Below are 24577 nucleotides of genomic sequence, written 5' to 3' on the forward strand. Positions count from 1 at the left end.
CTTGAGCTGCATGCGAGGGGATGAGTTACTGTACACATCCCCTTGTATGGTACATTTTGATGGTGGGGGAGGGTGGTGGGGCAATAAGCCGCTCGCTAAGCCTTAATTCTATAAATCGGACGTGTTCTACTTTGGCTCTCTTATAAGATTTTATAGTTTCTTGCACTTCCATCCAATTTGGGATTCTGATGGAATCTTGGGACGTTTTTTGCCCAACTCCACAGAATGTCGGCATCCAGTATCAGTGTTCTGGCTTTCGAGTGTTGGAAAGTGGGCGTGTCAGCAAAGGCGGCCAAAGATTGTTGAAAAAGGTTGGGGATTTGACAATCTGCGTCCGTTTCCGACAAAACAGATGCGACTTGTTTTAAGGTCAGATATTTTGCCGGAATCAGCCTTCGATGCTGTTGGAAACAGCAGCATTGGATAGGCAGAGGCGACTATTTCTCTCGGTGGAAACATAGGCCATCATTGAATACCTCCCATAGTCTTAATTATGTGCAACTCTGAATTAGGCCCAAATTTTGTTGGAACAATAGCATCAATGAAGAATCTCTGTGCTTAATGATGCCATGATGGGTGATGTGATGGGGAGCGGTGAGATTTGGCCAACTCTTCCTATTTAGCAACATTCTCTGTAGTATAGGCATTGTCTGGTGAACCCCCGCTTTCATGTCAACATTACCCCCCCCCCATGGGTAAAATTGTGGGGGGGCCCCATGACATGGACCCTCCATGTTTAGGGAATACACCCCCCACCAGTACTACTATAGATCCATTGTCTGTGTTGATAACCTGAAAAATTTGAACAATGGTCATTTGTAACGCAGGCACTGATTGGACGGGCTGTCATCTTTTTCTTTTTGTCTATGATAGAAGCTAACGTTGCACAAATTTCACTTCCTCTTCACTTCTTTATACGGGGAGGCTCCCACAGCCCTGCTAGATATAGGGGGAGGGGACATTGTGACATCATTTGAACATCCCCTGAGGTATAGGCAGCCCAGGTAAAGGATGTGCATTCTTAAATCGCATCTGAATAAACAAAAACCTTGCTTATTACTTACCATTACACTCCATTGTCGAAGGATCAAAAAACTTGGAAATTAGGGGGTGCCAACATCGATACTCCTCTGGCTATTGAAGGTTCCACCTGGCTAAGTCCAACTAAGCAATAGATTAGTAAGGTAGTCAGGAATAAGATCTTTCTATTTGTGTTAATGTTGCTATTATCAATGGGGATGAAGTCTACAAACTATTACAGAACTCACATTTACCTACTGTACCTTTTGGTTTTCCTCTGTAATTAAATACTAGGCAAGAACTTGACTGCTGTAACCTGATGATTCTGGATCTGCGATAATCCTGCTCTATATTACACTGGACACTGTTTTCCTCTAGTTTAATGTTTTTTTTTGGTACTTGTGTATTATCACGGCGCCCGTTACGTAGTTAGCGTAGTGTCTCTGTCAGAATCAGCGTCCCCATCAGTATCAGCATCGTGTTCACACAGCCAGCATAGTTAGTGTAGTCAGCGTCCCTGTCTGTATCATCGTCGTGTTCCCGCAACCGGCGCAGTCCGTATGTTCGCGGCTAGCCAGAGTTTACGTAGTTGGCCTAGTCATTCAGCGTTACGAAGTTAGTGTAGTCAGTCAGAGCTTATTACATTGTGTGACAGGTGTGAATGTGTTCCTGAAACACCCCCAATATCCACGTCTGCCCGAAGCGTACCGAGCACACGTAGTATGCATCCTCCCGACCTGTTCATACCCCCACTATCCACGTCGGTGTGGAGTTGATTCTATAAAGTGTGGGGAGCGGCGTGAGCTACTGAGCCTGAACCGGACGCGGATTACACGTCAAGTCTCGCTGCACTCGCCACACTTTATAAAGTCAACTCCACGTCGATTTGGATAGTGGGGGTATGAACAGGTCCTGAGGACGCGTTACCTCGCGGGGCTGGCGTGGATAATGGGGGTTTGAAATGGAGGCATTTGTCAGTATGTATCATGGAGCACTGGCAAATGCATCCTTTATTGTGCATGAGACGCACTTGCGCCACCGCATCCCCTCTTTGTGCAGGAGACGCACGCGCTACCGAACCCCTAACCCTGTCCATCTCCCTGAAGCGTACACGGGCAGGGTTGCCGTACCATGCCGCAAGAATTACTGAGATGCACGAGCGCCTCTACGCCGGTGCTCGCATGATCGCCTCTCTGCCGGCATCCGCCAGTGCAGGGGATCTGGCAGTTACCGGCGTTGTGTGAGAGGTGCTTAGCCTACGCTGAAAACATAGAGTAGGCCGGCGCCGTGATAATACACAAGTACCGTTGTTATTTTCCTCTCCCTCTACTTACCGTCTAGACCAGACATGTCCAACCTATGGCCCTCCAGCTGTTGTGAAACTACACATCCCAGCATGCCATGCCATAGATTTAGGATTCCCTAATAGCAAAACTGTGACAAGGCATGATGGGATTTGTAGTTTCACAACAGCTGGAGGGCCACAGGTTGGACATGCCTGGTATAGAAAGTAGAAGACAAAATGAAACCAACGTCCGTCGGGTACTTTGTAGAGCCATTTGAGTTTTTATTTTGATACAAGAGTCTTAATGTAAGCTCTAGGTGTGAGCTCAGACGGTGACACAGCATTATTTCATCTGTCTAGCTTAATAGTATTTTATTTTCCTTGCCATTCTCCACTTGAGTTAAGATGTAAACTAAATTAAAATAGGTCAGAGATGCTGGCATGCTCTTGGATATTTCAAATGGCAGCTGCAACCCTTTTGCCAAGTCAGAATTCAAAACAGCGGGGGAAGCGACGCTCGGGGCAGGGAGGGGACATGTTGCCGTGGCGACGACAGAATATGTTAGGATGAGAAGAGAACCACAAGAAGTTTCAGTGGAAATGTACAATGATCGTACAGGCTGGACAGGATGTGCGTGGCTCAGGATATTTGCTTGGGCTTCAAAAAGAAATTTAATTTGAATGTTTTATTTTTATTTTACTTTTTTCTCATTGGTGCTGTTCCATTGCTGAAGTGTTAAGGTGGCCCCAGCACAACAAAATTTCCTAACTACGTAATGCGATTCTCTACTGTCGACAAAATAATGGATTATGTAACTGTGCATGCTCCGTTTCTGACATCTGCTACCCTGGTGGCTCTGTGTACAAGATTATTTAAAGGGACATGGTAAAGGAATGCTGTTTTATAACAAATTAGCTTTGTTAAGATCAGTTTTTTTGGGACTATACTATATTTTCTAAAGTTTTTTGTTAACTTTTTTCCATATATATATTTACATATTCATTTTGGATTCTTGGTACACAGGTTATCTGGCGATGGTGGTTTTGGATGTTTTATATATACAGATGTAGTGCCCCTTGTCCTTGCTCGGCGCCCACCAGAATACCCCCCTCTGGCGAGCGCCGGTGGACAGGGACGCCATTAAACTGGGATGCACATCCCAGTCTCTCAGCGGCTGGGCGCTTAAACCCTGCCGGGCTCCGCTTGGGTGGGCGCGGGAAGGTGAAGGGAAGCCTTAGAACGGGGCGGCAAGGTGGCAGAGGCCCAGGGGGGAGCTCTGTCATCATGGGGCGCGTGAGCGTATCGTGCGCGCGTCCCCTGGCGGGAGCTGGTGGCTGGCGATAATTTCGCTAGCCCCTGCAAAGATGAGCCGGCTCCATCTGTATGTATATATATTTTTTGTAAATGGTTATACTATATATAAACGGATCATTTGTCAATCCTGCGTATCACTTCTGATGAAGTCACTGGTTTCGCTACAGGTTGAACCCGTAGAAATGCTGTAGAGTAGACCATACTTGTCAGACCTAGTAGGTTCTTGGTTGCCTCATTTGGATATACGATTGAGGCCAGTATTGTCTCTTAGTGCCAGATGTCTTAGGCTTCAAAAAGTGATTAAAATGGAGATAAACAACCAGCCAATCAGCTCCTACAGATGGAGGCCGACTCATTGTCAGCTGGCGATAGAACCGCCGGCCACCAGCCTCCGCCATCCGCTGGAAGGGGGCTCACTCATGAGACGCCACCTCCCTGCACCCCTTCTAACCCTGCACGTCTCCCTGAAGTGGAGACGGGCAGGGATTCCTTTGAGCGATGGGGACGTGCGTCCCCGTCAGATGGGGCGTCTCTCCATCAGCTGAGGGGATCTGGCGAGAGCTGGAGATGTATGAGAGGCGCTCCATCTGTAACTGCCATGTTACAAGCTGGATTTGAAAAATGACAGGTAGGAGCTGATTGGCTGGCTGTTTATCGTTCTCCATTTTATCACTTTTTGGAGCTTGATACATCTTGCTCTTAGGGTCTTTTCAGGGATGGATGGAAAATGTCTTTACATCTGCAATCCTGTATGCATCCGCTGTATGTAAGTCTCTTTTGTCGGGATTTGTGTTGAGAAGCTGCTTGTGTATAAAGATACTACCATCGATGCACGTCGGTTGATGATAATCTGCGTCATCTTATGATGTTGTAGCATGGCCGTTTGAAGTATGATGCCAAGTCTGGGGCGCATGCATAACCCAAATTGCTGAGTTTTTCCTCTGTTAGGCTTTGCCAGGTCTTCACTGCATTTGATATTTGTTTGTGGGTCTTTCTGCCTTTTAGATTGTTTGCAGCAAGTAAAATGCATGCTGGATGAGGTGATTGGCTGCCCATTGCGGAATATTCCACTTCATTGCATTTAAAAACCCATAAAACTCCTGGGTGGCTTATGCCGTATGTTTTGGGTCATTGTCCATTTATGCAGTGAAGCACCGTCCATTCCATCTGTGCTGAATCTGAGCACACCGTTTATCCCTATACACACATTAGCAGTAAACACCAGTGACCCAGTGCGATTGTAATCCATGCATGTCCATGCCATTACCTTGCCTATACTGTGTTTTACAGATGATGAGATATGATTCGGATCATGAGCTAATCCAATCCTAGATTTTTTTTGTTTTCTTCCCATTATTCTGGTACAGGTTCTCTTCGTTTTATCTATCCAAAGAATCATATTCCATTTGCATTATATAACTTTAAACTCAATATATTTTCGTTCGCAGCGGAAATAACAAACTATGTTTTAGTGTCCAATTATACAAGTAAGTTCTCCCCTGTAGGGAGCGCTGTCTTCTCTACAGCCGAACGAGGCCAAAGAGCAACCGCAGTAGTGTTCATTCTAGAACCCTGCACCATGCAGTTCCACTTCCTGCCTGTAGTGTCACTGTCTGCTTTGGTGCTTCTAGTGCAGTCTGCTCTGTATTGAGATACAGGCCACAATGTGACCGGGACAACACCGCATAGAGCGACACCCCAGGCTGGAAAAAGGAACTGCATGGGTTTTGAAAGGTGCAGGATGTTGGAATGAAAACTAAATAGGTATATGTAAGAAATGATTTTATTTTATTTAAGAGTGTTTAAAAACTATTATGTCATCCGATTACTTAACACACATTGTCCTTGGGAAGACTTTTTGAAGTCACTGTACAGTATATGGACCTAACGGTGTATAGGTCACCCTTGTGCTGCCAAAATTGCTCTGATAGACACTCTGACCCGTCTGCAGCTACACAGCCCCATATGCAGCAAGCTATGCTGTAGCTGTGTGTGTGTTCTATCATAGTCAGTATTAACTTTATCAGCAGTTAGTGCTACAGTATTTCTTCTGTGAGAAAGGACCTGTCTGCTTAGCCTGGACTCCCCGAATCAATGAGCCTTGAGGGAGGATGGCTTTCCATATCAGGATGCAATGGAAAGCCGTCCACCATATCACTTGACTTCTGGTAATACCAGCACATGAGTGGCGGCTGGCGGTGATGATGCGGGAGCACGCATCCCCGCTCATCGAGGGGCAGTAGACACTGGGCGGCTCTTGAGCTGAAATCAACTCAAACAACAAAACTGAGCTGCTTTCATCTCAAAATCACCCAGTGTGTATGGGCCTTTACTGCCTCTAATGCTAATGTTGAAAAAAATCATTAGTAGTGTCAGAGCAGTTTGTCATACTTTTACTTCTTTATATAGCTAAATTGGAGACTGTAGCACCGAAAGGTCTTAATGAGTATAATTCTCTATCGGTATTTCTATAAAATATGTGAGAAGGATATACTGGGAAAGACTTAAGCGGTGACACAATGTTTGTTGTAAAGTATATAATATACTCTTTTTGTACTAATATGTTTTATACATGTTTTGTAAAAATGTTTTTTGTCTGACATGTGTTGTGTCAGTAGAGTATGAAGTTTTTGTATATTTTTGTGTTCACTGTACGGTGTGGGGGATGGCTTTTGCCCTTGGAGACTATATTTAAATGAGAGATACTTATGCCATAGCCGAGTAATGATATAAAATCACTGGACAGCAGTTGAAATGTAGTTGATTAGTGGTGGTACCGTGTTGCATGTCTGCACTAATGACATTTAAGAGGCTAACAGTCCCTTAGCGAATAGAAATTAATAGAAACAGTTAATTGGTAACTAGGTTACGTAAAAGCAGGAAGTAAGTGATGCGGTCCACTTGCGCTCCACAGCCGGAGTGCACTTGCGTACCGGAAGTGACGCACGCGGTCCAGGAGACACGTGATGCGGTTCATGGACAGTGATTTAAACGGAAGCGCCCGGGCAATACACACGCCGCACTACCATGTGCGGAATGGCGTACACCCGGCAGTTACACTGAGCAGGTAAGAAATATGGATGTCTCTCTGGGCGATAGTCTACTCTCACACTGTATAGGAACATTAGTTGCACTATTTGTATTGTGGTTATTATTGACCAAACGGAGATTGATTTGATATTGTAATATGATATCGCTAGTTAAGTGTCTATATGTAAGGAATATCACCACTTATTTAAGTGGATTTGTAGGTTGCCACATGTGATAGTTAATATATATTTGTTGTAGCCTTGAAATCTCCTGTTGACCAACACATGTATGTCTTATATATATTTTATAGGTGTTTTTTCTATGATGTATACACTGAGAGCTGTCTACAAGTCTTGAAAAAGGCTCAAATGGGAGCCGAAACGTTGACCTAAAATGTGGCAGCGTATTTAATAAAGAAGTATTTGAAAATTTCAATCACAGTCTGGAGAGTGGCCTCATACTTTACTGTACCCACGTTTACATTTACCTCTGAAGAGGACTGAGTGTGCACCCCAGCAGGAATGGACATCAATAGCGAGTGTCACCTTACCCCCTGGATATATATATATATATATATATATATATATATATATACATACACTATGTATGTGTATGTGTATATGTATGTATGTGTATATATATATATGTATGTGTGTGTGTATATATATATGTATGTGTGTGTGTGTGTGTGTGTGTGTGTGTGTGTGTGTGTATATATGTATGTATATATATATATATATATATATATATATATATATATATATATATATATATATATATATATATATATATATATATATATATATATATATATATATATATACAGCCTTCATCCTCTTTGGACAAGAGCGGCATGAACTCTTGAAAAATTCAGAAAGCATGCGTGTGATGGGAAATGAAACAAAAGTTGCATTCACAGGCAGCAGAAAGAAAAAAAAATGAAACCCCTGTTTTGTAATCGGCTTATCCAAAACTGGAAGAATCCGGGCTCTTAGCAGAGACTTCACACATAGAATGCAGCAAGTGCTTCCAATGGCTTGTTGAGGCTCCGGGCAGCGTGCATCACTTAACCCCTAAAGATCTGGACATGTATGCCCTACTTCTTAGAGTCTTATTCCTCCAGACCTCAAGGTGCCCATACACGGTGTGATGCGCACAGTGCGTTTTGGACTAGATAGCATCGCATCTAATTCACAACGCATGCGATATGCTAAAGCAGTGTGTGTTTTCAAAATGCGATCTAGTCCTGAAATGATGTGCTGCACATAATTTTTATACCTTGCGATATGAGGTGTTGCATCGCAAGGTAAAATAGCACCGTGTGTGGGAACCTTTACTCATTTTGCCTCTCGTCACAGTTTGACAGTTATCCAATATGGGGGTTATTCAATATTTTACACTATGCCAGGTAAAGCCGCTATTATATCACATGGGTAATAGTCGCTTTTGTCATTTACTAAAATTGATCTTCGGCCCATTCAAAATATCTGCAACAATGCTATCAAATTATATAATTATATCAAATTATATAATGCAGTGACATCTATGCATAAATCAAGAAAGTAAAAAACTGTAGGTAATGCAAGTCTATTTTTAGATGCTTTACATTGTATTAAAACCCACAGTTATTGGAGGGATTTAATTCTATGCATTGCCTTCACTTAGTATCTTCACCCCTAAGCGGGTGCAGAAATATAGCGAAGATGTTCTACCATAAGAGACAGTAATGGGAATAGCCATTGTAATGGCAATGGGCAACGTTGCATCATGATGAAGTCAACTCCGGCCTTCAAGTTGGAGGCTTTCAGAGGTATTCAATGCTGTGGGCGAGTGGTGACAGCAAGCAGAGCTTCCTGATCGCTGTCACCACTCACCCTGACAGTATTCAACGCAACCCCCCTTTATACGCCAATTCCCCTTCGCTCCATTTTTTGAGCGAGGGGGAATTGGCGTATGCGGCTCCTGAACCAGCGAGACTTGCGGCTAGATACAGCGAGTTTCCTGCATTAGCCGCGGGTCTCGCTGTTTTGGGGAATTCTCTCCGTCCTGTGACGGCGAGGATTTCCCCAAAACATTGAATAGAGCGAGCGGCCGGCGCGGGGGCTAAACAGCGAGGATCACTGGTTTTCTGCAATCCTCGCTGTTTAACCCGCTCGCCGCGGCATTAAATACACCCCTTTGCATATCCAGGAAAACCTTCACTTGTTTGGGTCATCTTATTTGGAAAATAATAATGAGGCTGCGTTCTGATGTTAATATGGGAGACCGATAACCAAGACCGGCTTTCATTTGGTTATTATTTTAGGAGAATAGATAAACAACAGTCTTGTGGAAACCTTCCCTCTTTCTTAATATTATTGCTCTGAACTTCAAAAAGTTTAATTTAATGGCACAATTTAAAAGAAACAAACGTCTATTGCCAGTCATTCCCAGCATGCAGGTGGAATGTGGGCAGTGTAAACTAGTGGAACAAATAAATAAGACGTTCAATTTGCTTTTTGGCAGAATGTTTGCCACTTTCCATAGATTTAGGTTTGAGGTGAAGGGTCAGATGTATCAAGCTTCAAAAAGTGATGAAGTCGATCGTGATAAACAACCAGCCAATCAGCACCTACCTCATTTTTCAAACCCAGCCTGCAACATGGCAGTTAAAAGCTGATTGGCTGGCTGTTTATCACTCTCCATTATATCACTTTCTGAAGCTTGATACATCTGCCCATAAATGTATAAAAGAAGTGTTTATAGTGATAATGACAGCACACACAGTGCCTGCTACTGGGCACCTGTGACTTTAAATCCAGCAGCACATGTAACCTAGGAACGAAATGAATTGCCTGCATTTAGCTTACTAAATATGAGGTATTTGGAAAGAAGGGAGTGGGTGGATGCATAAACACACGCCAAGGAAACTCATTCTTCACGTGTTTGTGTTTGTATTTTTTCACAACGCTTCGCTTCTTACCATTAGCAGTGCGAGGGGAAAAGACGATGCAGGGTTTATGCAGAGGTGACTCACCCCTTCTGCTGTACCCAATTAGTAGCTCCCCCATGAAATCATATTTTTCCCCCCTCTGAGCTTTTCAATTACAAGCAATCATATCTAAAGTAATGAGTACTGCTGTTATCCATTTTATGGGAAGCATACTGGAGATTGCCCTGCAAAGCTTAATTGCTGCTATTATATATCTGTAATTCCATTTCCGGACATTTTTATGTCACTTCTGTCAATATAATGCCATCATATTAGATCCAAAGTTGTTCATCTCTTCAGAGGGAATTCTGGTTAGTGTGCCAACATGCATAGCGCGGGCAGAGACTGATTCGGGGGACAGGCTGATCTTAGGCACATTATTCTCTGCCCCCTCCAAACATAAATAAATACAAAATATGCCTCTGTTAACTCTAACCTCCTACCTCCCCCCCATATCTCCCCCATCACACCTTTTCATTGCTCTCTCCAGTTCCCTCCAAATGGTCTAGACAAGTTCCCTCTGAATCAGATGAGACTTGTACAACATGCATATATTTGCAGCGGCATATGCGCTGTATGTAAAATCTCCATGCTGAAGCCCATGTACAGAGATTCGGACAACTATGAATCAGGGCTAACTGCACGTACCTGCTGCCAGCCAGGAGAGTGGATTGGCCGATTCGGCCACGCAAAAAGACATGGGCTTGCAGGGCAGCTCAGCCTTCTGGCATTCAGCTTAGTCCCAAGGCTGCACATTGCGTTTTGACAGGTCCCTTTTGGCAGGAAGGAGCCTGTACATTTAAATCTATGGCTGCATCTACACATTGCCTTTGAGCAGGATGCAGTGGAACAGGATCTGTTTAGCAGGATGCTTACACAAGAGGATATATACACAAACCTGTTGCATCCTGCTAAAACGTAATGTGTAGACACAACAAACTGCATCCTGCTAAACAGGATCCTGTTCAACTGCATCCTGCTAAAACAATGTGTAGACGCATGCTAATTAACATGGGCTTGCAGAGCAACTCAGCGTTCTAGCGCTCTACTCGGCCACCCAGCATAGAATGATGGGAGAATGTCATGAGACCAGACCTCCGTGACTCACGGGACACCACCCGGTGACTATACCCTCTTTTCTTGCATGCACACAATTACATTCCAGGGCTGCGTAACTGACCAGTCCATCACTAGTACATATATATGGAGTGTGCCAAAAGTGTCGCCACTGTGTATTAGGAATATCTCATTTGAATATCCACATAAATAATCTATTAATTTATCTGTTTTGTTGCTGGTTTTCAAACAATTAACTAAGATGGGAGTTCTATTTCACATGGGATGTTGCTATGGGAAATCAATCAGAATCTACACCTTCTAGAAGATAACAGATTGTATCTGTTTAGTTGCCCATAGCAACATTTCATGTGAAACAGAACTCCCATCTTAGTAAATTCTCCCCCTGGTCTCAAAGTGTACAGAGATGTTTTATGAAACCGGGGCACTGGGAGAAGTTGCTGTAATACATAGCATCCAGCCAGATGTTTCTTATGTTCACGTGGAATGTAAAGCAAATTGTATATTTGTAGTAGCATTAACCTTTTACATTATGTATACATAAAGGACGTTTTCCACGCTCCTAGAAAGCCAATTTATGTTATGTATACCTGGATTTAGCTTCAGCTTTGGGCTTATATTGCCTTGTGCTCACAACTGGGTGGGTCGCTACAAGGCAGAGGGAGTAAATGAAGCAGGCCACCATGGATTGAGCAGAGTTTAGTATGTCTGATATCCTATCTCCATAATGTACTTTTTTGTACAGTACTGTATGGGTTTTTACGTAGTTTCCAATAAACCATTTTACTTGACACTGACAGCCTCTCTGTACTGCCCTAGACACCATTGTATTTCCCTGCCCTGTCCTGCCTCATGCCTGTCGGAATATTAGAGGCCAGCCATCGCTGATGTGTGTTTTCTTGCAGATCGAGACTGAACATTGGAAGTCGGTTGATGATCTTTCCTGTCCCAGCTGTCACTACAGAAAAGTCACTTGAATCAGGTCAGTTCATCAGAAACGAGCCATTCTCCTCCATAAATGCTATTACTAAGCTGCTGCCATGTTCCTCAGTGATCTTATGAACTAGATGTGTCTCCGCTTTATCCAAATGATGTTCTCTTCTGATGTGCTAAAACCTTGTGGCTATGTGAGAGCTGCGAATACTGAACCAGTCCGCTAAAACAAATTATATTTGATTTCCTAATACTGCTTTCACATTGCAGAAACGGGTATTGACCCTGTATTCTTAAATGGGACTTTAAAACGGGTCTGAGCCTTGAGACCTTTCACATTGCAGGTGAAAACCGTTTTAAAAATCATTTAATACCATTCAAACATTCAACCCGTTTAACCCCCAAGGGACACGTTTCAAGCCATTGAAATAGAGCTGTTCAAACTGCCAAAAAAACGGCTTTAAAACGTGTAGGACTCTGCTTTTTAACCGTGTTGAAATACTGGATAACTTTAACCTGTAAATCAACTTTGGCACTTTCACACTGAAGCCTTAACCCCTTCCTGACACAGCCAGTTTTTGCCTTCCTGACAGAGCCCTTTTTTTCAAATCTGACATGTATCACTTAAGTGGGGATAACTTTTTTTTGCTTTTACTTATCCCAGTGATTTTGAGATTGTTTTCTCGTGACACATTGTACTTCAAATTAGTGGTAAATTTACGTCGATACAGTCTGTGTTTTTTTGTGAAAAATACCAAAATGTCGTAAAAAAATGGAAAATGTAGCAAGTTGCAAAATGTTAAATTTTCTGCTTGTGAGACAAATAATCATACCACTCAAAATAGTTAATAACTAACATAGACCATATGTCTACTTTATGTTTCCATCATTATTTCAACTTCCTTTTAATTTTTTTGTACACTAGGAGGCTTACAATATGAATAGCAAATTCTCAAATTTTCAAGAAAATTTCAAACACTGATTTTTTTAGGGACCAGTTCAGTTCTGATGTGACTTTGAGGGACTTGTATGTGAGACACCCCATAAATGATGCCATTTCAAAAACTGCACCCCTCACAGTATTCAAAACAGCATTTTGGAAGTTTGTTAACCCTTTAGGTGTTTCACAGGAATTAAAACAAAGTGTAGGTGAAATTTCAAAATTTCATTTTTTTTGCAGATTTGCAATTTTAATACATTTTTCTAAGGAACACAGTAGATTTTACTAGAGAAATGTGACTAAAAATTGATTCCCCCAATTCTTTTGTTTTCATAAATATCCTATATGTGGCCCTAGTGTGCACGTTGACCAAACCACAGGCTTCATAATAGAAGGAGCACCTACTTGATTTTGGAGCCTCCTTTTTATGAGATTATTTTTTAGGCACCATGTAGGTTTCTAGGCACCATAAGATGCTAAAATTTAGGAACCCCCCCACAAGTGACCCCATTTTGCAAACTACACCCCTCAGGGAATTCATCTAGGGGTATAGTGTACATTTCAAACCCCCAGGGGTTTCACCAATTTTGATACAACTGGGCTGTGCAAATGAAAAATTACATTTTTTACACAAAAATGCAGTTCTGGCTCAAAATTTTTCATTTTCACAAGGAATGAAGGAGACAAAGCACCCCAAAATCTGTGCCCCAATTTCTCCCGAGTACGGCAATGCCTCACATGTGACCAAAAAATACCATTTGGGTGCATGGCAGGACTCAGAAGGGAAGGAGTGATTTTTGGATTTTGCAGCTCAGATTCTGGTGGAATGTTGGTGGGTGCTATGTCGCATTAGCAAGACCCCCAAAGCACCAATACAGTGGAAGCCCCCCACAAGTGACCCCATTTTGCAAACTACACCCCTCAGGGAATTCATCTAGGGGTATAGTGTACATTTCAAACCCCCAGGGGTTTCACCAATTTTGATACAACTGGGCAGTGAAAATGAAAAATTACATTTTTTTACACAAAAATGCAGTTCTGGCTCAAAATTTTTCATTTTCAGAAGGTATGAAGGAGAAAAAGCATCCCAAAATCTGTGCCCCAATTTCTCCCGAGTACGGCAATGCCTCATGTGTGACCAAAAAGTGGCAGGACTCAGAAGGGAAGGAGTGATATTTGGATTTTGCAGCACAGATTCTGGTGGAATGTTGGTGGGTGCTATGTCGCATTAGCAAGACCCCCAAAGCACCAATACAGTGGAACCCCCCCACAAATGACCCCATTTTGCAAACTACACCCCTCAGGGAATTCATCTAGGGGTATAGTGTACATTTCAAACCCCCAGGGGTTTCACCAATTTTGATACAACTGGGCAGTGAAAATGAAAAATTACATTTTTTTACACAAAAATGCAGTTCTGGCTCAAAATTTTTCATTTTCAGAAGGTATGAAGGAGAAAAAGCACCCCAAAATCTGTGCCCCAATTTCTCCCGAGTACGGCAATGCCTTACATGTGACCAAAAAATACCAGTTGGGTGCATGGCAGGACTCAGAAGGGAAGGAGTGATTTTTGGATTTTGCGGCTCAGATTCTGGTGGAATGAATGGTGGGTGCTATGTGGCATTAGCAAGACCCCCGAAGCACGGTGAAATTATGAACCTAATAATCCATAGATGTGTGGTATATTTTAAAACACTCCTTTATACATAGGCCGGGTTTGTCGGGGAAAGTGTCACACTGGAAAATAGTTTGCTTTCTTATTCCCTTTTTATAGCAAACTTTGCACCTTTTTTGTGTTCTGCCCTTTTTTCCAGTGGAGGGGATTTCATCAGGAAAATGCTGCCCTGGTACAATACGGGGGCCAGTACTAGAAGTACTGGGGCCCTCTGCCTGCTGGTTCCCAAATATTAGGCCCTTTATGACTTCCTCTTGAAAGTGCATAAATGTCCCCCTCTGGCTGGTAGAACGGAATAGCACGTAAGCGTTATACAGTGCCATCTGGATGATATACACGGCCAGCTTCTTGTACCAGATTTTTGTTTTCCGCAGGGCACTGTACGGCTTCAGTACCTGATCTGAAAGATCCACTCCGCCCATGTACCTATTGTAATCCAGGATACAATTAGGTTTTGAGGTGTGGGTACTGGTACCTCGTACAGGGACGGAGGTGGTACTGTCTCCGTGAATTGTTGTCAGTATAAGGACATCCCTCTTGTCCTTATATTTGACCAACAACATATTTTCGGTGCATATTCCCCTGCTTTCACCCCTTCTCATTACTTGGGCAATGTGCGTTTTTGGGAGGCCTCTTTGGTTCTTGTGCACAGTACCACAAGCTGCTGTACCTCTTGAACCAAGGGCCTTAAACAGGGGGATGCTAGTGTAAAAGTTATCCACATAGAGGTGATAACCTTTATCCAGGAAGGGGTGCACTAAATCCCAGACAATTTTTCCACTAACACCTACGAGGGAGGGCGGGCATTCTGGCGGTTCAATTCTTGAATCCTTCCCTTCATATACCCTAAACCTGTGAATGTACCCTGAGGTGCTTTCACACAGCTTATACATTTTTATGCCATACCTTGCCCTCTTACTGGGAAGGTACTGGCGGAATTTAACCCTTCCTTTAAAATGTATAAGGGACTCGTCTATGCAAATGAATTTATCTGGGATGTACATCTCTTCAAATTTGGCACTGAAATGATCAATGACCGGCCTGACTTTGAATAGCCGGTCAAAGGTGGGATCATCTCTGGGTGGGCACTGTGCATTATCGTTGTAATGCAAAAATTTAAGGATTAACTCAAAACGAGTCCGGGTCATGGCCATACGGTAAAGTGGGGTGCTGTACAGAACATCTGTACTCCGATATTGCCTAATTTCTGGCTTTTTTACTATGCCCATATGAAACACCAGACCCCAAAACGTCATCATCTCTACTGCATCTACAGGGGTCCACCTAGCAAATGATTTTGAGCAATAAACTGCTGGGCATATAAATTAGTTTGGTCCACCATTAAATTTATAAAATCATCAGAGAAAAATAATTTGAAAAAGTCAATTTCTCTGAGACCTGTGGAATCAAATTGGATTCCTGGGATGGCCAAAAACTCAGGAACCTGGGGCTCAAAATTGTCTGGTGGTGGGGTCCATACGAGATCAATTATTGGGGGGGGGGGGGGGTCTCAGCTGCTCTACGGGGGCGTCTTTGAGGGGGTCCCTCATCACTAGAGGAGGAAGAGGAGCTTAAGATGAATCCTTCAAATTCCCCGCTTGCCTCACTGGCTGTGTCAGGAGTCAGAGGCAAGCATGGCATATGCCTCCTCCGCTGAATACATTCTTCTGGATGACTGGGATGACATTTGGGATGCCATTTTTATTTTTGTGTTTCTGGTAGTGAAATGTTTCAACACGTGTATAGTGTAGGGGGGTACAAACTTTATTTCAATGTAGTATGTAGTGTGTAGTGTGTATGTAGTGCAGAAAAAAAAAAAAAAGGTCCTGCGCCAAAAATTGAGCACAGATGTTGGTCAGTAACGTCCGTCACTGAACAGCGCTCAAAGGCAACAGGAATTTGATCAAAAAAAAAAAAATTAAAAAAAGACCCCACAGCACCCTCAAAAAAAAAAAAAAAAAAAGGTGATCAGTGATGCGACACTGATTACCAGTGAGGGGCAGCAGGTGCACAACCTTTGGTGCAACTGACAGTGCAACTGGCAGCAACTGACAGGTATATATAAAAAAAAAAAACCTCTGCACCCCCAAAAAGTTGCTGATCACCTCAGATATAGTGATCAGCACAAAAGGCGGGGGCAGCAGACACAAAATATAGCACTCTCTATCACTCTCTATCACTCTCTGTCTCTATCTCTCTCTATCTCTCACTATCTCTCACTATCTATCACTCTATGACACTGCAGCAGCAGCACTGACAGTTATATATATAAAAAATAACCCCTGCACCCCCAAAAAGTTGCTGGGGGTGCACAAAAGGGGGGCAGCAGACACAAAATATAGCACTCTCTGTCACTATCTCTCTCTATCTCTCTCTATCTCTCTATCTCTCTCTATCTATCACTCTATGACACTGCAGCAGCAGCACTGACAGTTATATATATAAAAAATAACCCCTGCACCCCCAAAAAGTTGCTGGGGGTGCACAAAAGGGGGGCAGCAGACACAAAATATAGCACTTTCTATCACTATCTCTCTCTCTCTCTCTATCTCTCACTATCTATCACTCTATGACACTGCAGCAGCAGCACTGACAGGTATATATATATAAAAAAAACCCTGCGCCCCCAAAAAGTTGCTGATCAGTTAATTTATACTGATCAGCACAAAAGGGGGGGGCAGCAGTCAGTTGCACACGCAGTACAGCTGTATATATATAAAAAATATATAGCACAATCTGTCACTATCTCTCTATCTCTCTCTATCTCTCTCTATCTCTCTATCTATAACTCTATCACACTGCAGCAGCACAAAATATAGCACTCTGTCACTAGCTCTCTCTATCTCTCTATCTCTCTCTCTCTATCTCTCTATCTATAAATCTATCACACTGCAGCAGCACAACACAGCACAGCACAACACAGGAAGTCACAAGAAGTAACAAGATCCAGGAACGCTACAAGCAGTGATCAGGTAAGTATTTGCAAGGATCAGGTCAGTATATCGCGGCAGATAGGCACGGTGACCGCACTGCACGCAATTCCAGACCGGAATGGCGTCTGCAGTGCAGTCACCGTTAGTTTAAATCACCCTCCATGGCTGTGATTGGTTCGTCGGTCCGACGAACCAATCACGGCCTTTGGGGGCGGGTGGGGTGAGGTGGGGTGACACCAGTGTCACCCTTACACCCCGTGGTGATTGGTGCTGTACTTTACAGCACCAATCACCACCGATCCCTGTGTCACCGGCGAACGTTATTCGCCGGTACACAGGAAAACGCTGTGAATGGCTGTTCACACTGAACAGCCAATCACAGCGATCGCCGACGGGAGGGCGGCATCGCAGCCCCCCCTGGGCATGCAGGGACATGTCTGCTGTCAGGGACAGCAGACATGTTTAAACTGTCACCGCGTCTATAGACGCGGTGACAGTTTAAAGCCATGACGTACATTTATGCCATGTGTCGGGAAGTACATCCCGGCCATGACGTAAATGTACGTCAAATGTCGGGAAGGGGTTAAACGTTTTAAAATGGAAAAAAAAACGGCAATATACCGTTTTAAAAGTGCGATGTGAAAGGGGTATTAGTTTGCTGGTCTACAGTACCTTGTAAAATCTACCACTTTGAGGAATACAGTAGTAGGATTGTTCTAAATATTGTCCATAAATATTGGGACATCGACACCATTCTCATATTTTGGGCTCTCTACACCCCCACAAGGAATTTGAAACAAACTTTAACTGCAGCCTTTCAGTTGTAATTTGAGGATATTTACATCCAAATCAGTAGAATGGTTTTGGAATTACAATGGTTTCTATATGTGTCCCTACCGCTTTTTAAGGGACCAAAAGTAATGGGACAAACTAAACAATCCTAAATCAAACTTTCACTTTTTAATACTTTGTTGCAAATTCTTTGCAGTCAATTAGAGCCTGAAGTCTGGACTGCATAGACATCACCAGACGCTGGGTTTCATCCCTGGTGGTGCTCTGCCAGGCCTCTACTGCAAATGCCTTTAGTTCCTGCTTGGGGCATTTTCCCTTCAGTTTTGTCTTCATCAAGTGAAATGCACGCTCAATCAGATACAGGTCAGGTGATTGCATAACATTCCACTTATTTGCCTTAAAAAAGTCTTTGGTTGCTTTTGCAGTATGCTCCGAGTCATTGTTAATCTACACTGTGAAGCTCCATCCAATGAGATTTGAAGCATTTGACTGAATATGAGCAGATAATATTGCCCGAAATACTTCAGAATTCATCCTGCTTTTGTCAGCAGTCACATTATCAATAAATACAAGGGAACCAGTTCCATTGGCAGCCATACATGCCCACGCCATTACACTACCACTACCATGCTTCACTGATGAGGTGGTATATTTTGGATCATGAGAAGTTCCTTTTCTTTTCCATGCTCTTCTCTTCCCATCACTTTGGTACAAGTTGATCTTATTCACAGCTATCCACAGGATGTTGTTCCAGAACTGTAAAGGCTTTTTTTAGATGGTATTTGGCAAACTCTAATCTGGTCTTCCTTTTTTTGAGGTTCACCAATGGTCACATCTTGTGGTGAATTCTCTATATTCAGTCTTGTAAAGTCTTCTCTTGATTATAGACTGACACATATACATCTACCTCTTGGAGAGTGTTATTGATCTGGTCAACTGTTGTGAAGGGGTTTTTCTTCACCAGGGAAGTAATTCTTCTGTCATCCACCACAGTTGTTTTCCATGGTCTTCCGGGTCTTTTGGTGTTGCTGAGCTCTCCAGTGCGTTCTTTCTTTTTAAGAATTTTCCAAACAGTTGATGTGGCCACACCTAATGTTTTTGCTTTCTCTCTGATGGGTTTGTTTTATATTTCAGCCTAATGCTGGCTTGCCTCACTGATAGCTCTTTAGATCTCATATTGAGAGTCGACCGCAACAGATTCCAAATGCAATGTCACACCTGGAATCAATTACATACCTTTTACCTGCTTAATTGGTGATGAAATAACCAGGGAATAGCCCACACCTGTCCATGAAATAGCTTTTAAGTAAATTTTCCGATTACTTTTGGTCCCTTAAAAAGTGGGAGGCACATATAGAAACCGTTGTAATTCCTACACCGTTTACCTGATTTGGATGTAAATATCCTCAAATTAAAGGTGCAAGTCTGCAGTTACAGAACATTGTGTTTAGTTCATTTCAAATCTATTGTGGTGGTGTATAGAGCTCAAAATATGAAAATTGTGTTGACGTCCCAATATTTATATTTTACAATTACAGTAACAACTTACTAAGTGGAAACCTTAAACCTCTGGCTATCCTGTACTGGTCCAGCACTCCATGGCAGTGGGCAGCCTCTGGGCACATGCCTCACAAGCAATACGCTGTCCACAAGCAATACACTGTCTCATACACACCACAACACTGTGTTGTGGTGTGTATGAGAAAACGCAACTCAACGCCGGTGGTGCCCTGGTTGAAATTGAACACATCTCCATTGGGCCACCATGACCCACAGCATGAAACAAAGGGCATGCACTCATCTATGTGTTTTGCCCTTTAGTTGTATTGACTGTCCTGTTGAGGACTTATGTCAGTGGTTCCCAACCTTTTTTCTTTCCCGTGCCCCTTGATTAGGTTTTTCATTTATGAGTACCCTCTTCTCTCAATTTGAAATATCCACAGTACTTACGAGTGGATTGAAAGTGAATGGTTTACATATGCTTATATATCAGTAATCTGGTCCCTTTGTGTCTGGTCGCTGTCTGTGCACTTTTTCTGAGGGTTCATGCTAACACCTGTAGGATTAAAGTCACTACTTCCTCCGCTCGTGTCAGCACAGGGCAGATGGTCACTGATGACTGAAGGCAGCGCAGGTAGTTCACAGTGGATTGCTGATTGAGCAAAAGTAGAGGAGGCGCTTCTGATGCCGCATGCGGAACCGGAAGTGACGCAACGTGGTTTGTCTCCATGGCAATGGGAGACCTTCATCCATCGGGATTCTTTTTCTTCTGCCACCATTACCAATATTATTTTCAAGTACCCCCAACTGGTCTACAGAATACCCAAAGGAGTAGTAGTACCCTTGTTTGGGAACCACTGACTTATGCTATAGTACATACTGAGCACTTGAGACATGTCAGTCTCTCCATAATCCCCCTGGGACTCTCAGAAGAAAGGTGAGAAAACGCCAGGTGCCTTGTCAGTTATTAAGACAAGATCTAGTTTTATTGGACTTACATGCCCATCAAATTAACCAGCATTTCAGCTCATAAAACAGAAGCATCGTGTATCAGCGTGTATGAATGACTGTTCCAACCCCACGATCAGGCGTGTAGCTGCAGAAAATAGGCTCCGCTTTGCTGAATTCCTCTCCACACTTGGATTAAGCTCTGCACTGCGGTGTGTACTGCCCCTTTTAACATTACACAACACCCAATACACTTTCTATATGTCAGTCCTTCACGTACGGTACAGATGGGATGGATGAACTTGTGGTAGTGAGGGCGGATTGTATTCTGGGTAGAAACATTAATTGTAGTTTGTTAAACTTCTCTGAATTCACTCTGTACTAATATTTCTTCTCCAGCAGCCTTGTCAAGAGTTTGTGTATCAAAATATTGTGTGCGTCTAATATTTGTCTCTGCAAATTATTTAACTGAATAAGATGCACATTCTGAGCGAAGCGGACACGTGGCAAGGTTGTGTCATTCCGGACCTGGCTTTCCAAGATCGCCTGTTTGGCGTGACTGAAGCAGCGGGACACATCTGTAACCAGAACTACCAATACTATATATAAAATGGGTGAAGCAGCTGGGCAGTCCCCTTGTGATGAACCTTAATGGGAACTTGACAACTTGCAACAAGCCACTTATGAATTTTTGGAGTACACCGAGCAGTTTTGCTAGTTCATCATTCTCTATATCAGCTAACCATAATTGTTTAGGATACTCATATGTTAGAGGCAAATGTTCTTTTAATCTGCCCAGCAACAGTTAAATGACAGGTGATCTCGGCAAGGACACGTAGTGGTCCGGAGCCGGAGAGCAAATGGTTTAATAAAAGTGCGTTGTGTAGTCTGGTTGAACCTCGCTAATTCTCACAGCATCTAAACTGTTAAGTGTCTTGAAACTTGATTCACAAGCAGCAAAAGATTAAGATCTGACTGGGTGCACTTGCTGGGTGTGAGGCGATGCCCATGTAGTATAGAGTTTCCTATGGAATGTTTTTGGGTGGATCCTAAGCGCCCTTCAGTGAAGTCAGTTTCTGTGTTCCTCGGCTAGAATAAGGATTGCAAAATACATCTCCATGGAGCAGGAAATACCATGAGATATTTGATCCTCGGCGTCTCCTGCGTGATCTGAGGCTTGCTTGCTTCCTTGCTGTCCCGAAATTAAAAATTAGCGTGTCGCTTTGAAAATGAATGCGTTTAACTTGTGCCATAATTATTTGGAAGGCTGGAAAATTATTTTTCTTCTCTTTTTTTTTTCTCTCTCTTTGGCAACATATGTTATGGCACAACGTCTGAAAGATGAGTTCATAGAACAAGGATAATTCAAATAACAAGGACTGCATGCTTTACTGTTTGGTAGAAAAGTACTGTCACGTCTTTGAAAGTAATTAGGGACCATATGTGCTGACATTTTATCACGTATTTGCTGAGTGATAATCTGTATCATATAATCTGCCTCTTCTCATTGCTCTGAGTTGACAACTTTATAATGGGGCTCTTTCCCCTGGGGTGTGGGTTGTAGAGACTCCGCTCCCCTGCTTTATGAAAGGACGGATGCAGTGTAGGGGCTTAAGTGATAGCCGGCTCCCCGCTCCTCCTCCACTCCTGCTACAGCAGTACACAAAGCATCCACTAGAGGTCTTTAGTACCAATCGGCACGGGAACTGTTGCATTTCACGATGTAGAGAAAGTGACCAATGGGCCAGTCTGGGTAAGGGGCTTGTGCAATACTCTGCATAAGGTTGACATCTACAGCTTTCATTGTAAGACTTGCTTAGCTGTATAGGAGCTAATATGCAGAAAGCTTATGGTGTTCTGGTGAAAGGATCTTGCCTTAGTTTAACGCAACAAACCTAAAACATATAAAGTGTTTCCCCACACTCCTCCTGCCATTCTCCATCCGCATCAGTAAATTGTTTAGCCTTACTGTGTATGGTTACTGTAGGAGGAAATCTTTATGGGGAATGGCTTTGTAAGCTTACCAAATAGCAGCAACCTGACTGCCTTATTGTCTTTCTTTTCTTCCTACTCATTGCTTGACCCATTACAGTCTGGCTTCCGTCCACTCCACTGAAGGTGCCCTCCCCAAAGTCTGCAATGATCTCCTTGCTGCCAAATCCTACTTTCGGCTTATTCTCCTTGACTTCTCCACTGCTTTTGACACTAGGGACCACCCCCTTGTAATACAAATCCTTCACTCCACTGGTCTGTGTGATACTACCTCTCTGACCACTTTTCTGTCTTCATGCATGACTCAACCTCTCTCGCATTTCCCCTGAAAGTAGGTGTCCTCCAAGGTTCCTTTACTTTCCTGATGTTCTTTGTGCAGCAGACTGTGTGGCCTTTTCTCTGTGGACATTGCACCAGTTCACTGGTCCTGATTCAAATTTGGTTGCAGTGGCTGTTGCTGCTGCTTCCTTGAATGCAGCAGTGATAGTGCTGTATGTTAATGCAGCAGGAGGTGTCTCTAGTGATCTGACTTGTGTCCATGGGAAACATGTAAGTTGCCCATCGGCGAAGTCAGGGAATCTTCCAACAATGGAGAGCCATCGCCTCCTGCCTTCCCTAAACCACAGCGAAAAGCTCCCGCCATGACTGCCAGCAAACCGACACCAGACTGTCAAACACTGACTGAGCAGGTCATGTGCGGGCGCAAAATGCATAATGGGGCTGATAGTCCCCATCAGGGAGAAGCCACTGAGGGTATTACCACCAATGGTGATACCACTCTCTTTCACCCAATCATCATCACAGGAATTGTGGTCAAAACCGGCGAGACCTGTTGTGTACGCATTTTGTACAGTTTTACCCCTCTGTACTTCCCATTGGAGCAGAGTTATGCTGCACTGCTGCAATACATATTTTGGGTTGAAGTTACTCTTGTATGAGACATTATACATATGGGTCCCTGCTTTGAAGTAATTTTTTTTTTTTTTTTAAACATTTAGTTTTTTATTTCAATTTTTTCAGGGGGAATTACAGAAAGAAGAACTAGGGTAAAACAAGGCAATATTGGAGTAAATTGCAAAATAACGCCATCTAAAAATTAGATATTAGATAATTGCCCAAAAAATCGCAGTGGAGCTTACAATCTATATTCCCTACCACATGTATATGCACACACAGACATTTTAGGGTTAATGTTGTTGGAACCCAATTGACCTATCAGTATATTTTTGGAATGTGGGAGGAAACTGGAGTACCCAGAGGAAACCCACGCAAACACGGGGAGAATATACAAACTCCGCCCAGTTAGAGCCATGGTGGGAATCGAACTCATGACCTCAGCACTGTGAGGCAGTAATGCTAACCATTACACCGTCCGTACTGCTCCATATCCTGGGTTTAGGTGGAAAAGTGCTATAGCGGGGTAAGGGGGGGGATCTGTCGCCCTAGAATTAACCTCAACATTTGGAACACTTTGGCCCAAAGTGGCTGAATGATGGGGCATGTCCAAAATATGTGAAAAATATTCCCTCTATTCCCGCATTTCCTCCTACATGAGTCAGGTACAGATGGCCAGATTTTATGTAACCGTTCAGGAGTGAAATATGCCCTATGTATAAGCTTAAAAAACATTTCCGAGTGATTGACACACCTAGAAATGTTAAAGCAATAGCTAAAAATACATTCCCAAACCTCATCCCTAAGGAGTCTACCCAGATCCTTCTCCCTGGCAATCTGGGATTTTAGTTTGCTTTTCTTGCTATCTGAGATCAAAAAGTGATACCACCAGGAGATTCCCCCCTTCTGGGATGACATGTGAAACCGCGCCTTAATATAGGCTGGAAAGGCAGATTTATTACCCGGAGGGGCTAGGAAAGACTGAATCCAACTTCTCAGTTGCAAATAAATAAAATCTTGTTTCTGAATATTACATAATTCCTGCAGTTGGGAGAAGGACATTAGAAGGTTACCTATATACAAGTATTCCAAAGATTTCATCCCATTTTTAATCCAATTGCCTAAGGCTACATTAGGAATCCAAGGACATTATGTATTTTAATGACAAAAAGGGGGATGGTAAATGTAGGTCCTTACTAGATGAAACCAGTGTACGCCAGGCGTCTAATGTAATTTTAGTAGATTTACAAGAGCTAAATAATTTGTGTGTGA

General features: G+C 43.0%; 1 protein-coding gene across 1 annotated transcript in view; it reads left to right on the plus strand.

Annotated features, from left to right (window-relative positions):
* The window catches only part of MRPS31 (mitochondrial ribosomal protein S31), a 71541-nt gene that overhangs the window by 25465 nt on the left and 21499 nt on the right, over positions 1 to 24577 (plus strand). Inside the window, exon 5 of the mRNA XM_083169739.1 lies at positions 11604 to 11680. Coding sequence (XP_083025865.1) covers positions 11604 to 11680 — 77 coding nt within the window. The remainder of the gene's footprint in view (positions 1 to 11603; positions 11681 to 24577) is intronic.

The sequence above is a fragment of the Crinia signifera genome, chromosome 2, assembly GCF_055691185.1.
Source record: "Crinia signifera chromosome 2, ASM5569118v1, whole genome shotgun sequence".
Classification (NCBI taxonomy): Eukaryota; Metazoa; Chordata; class Amphibia; order Anura; family Myobatrachidae; genus Crinia; species Crinia signifera.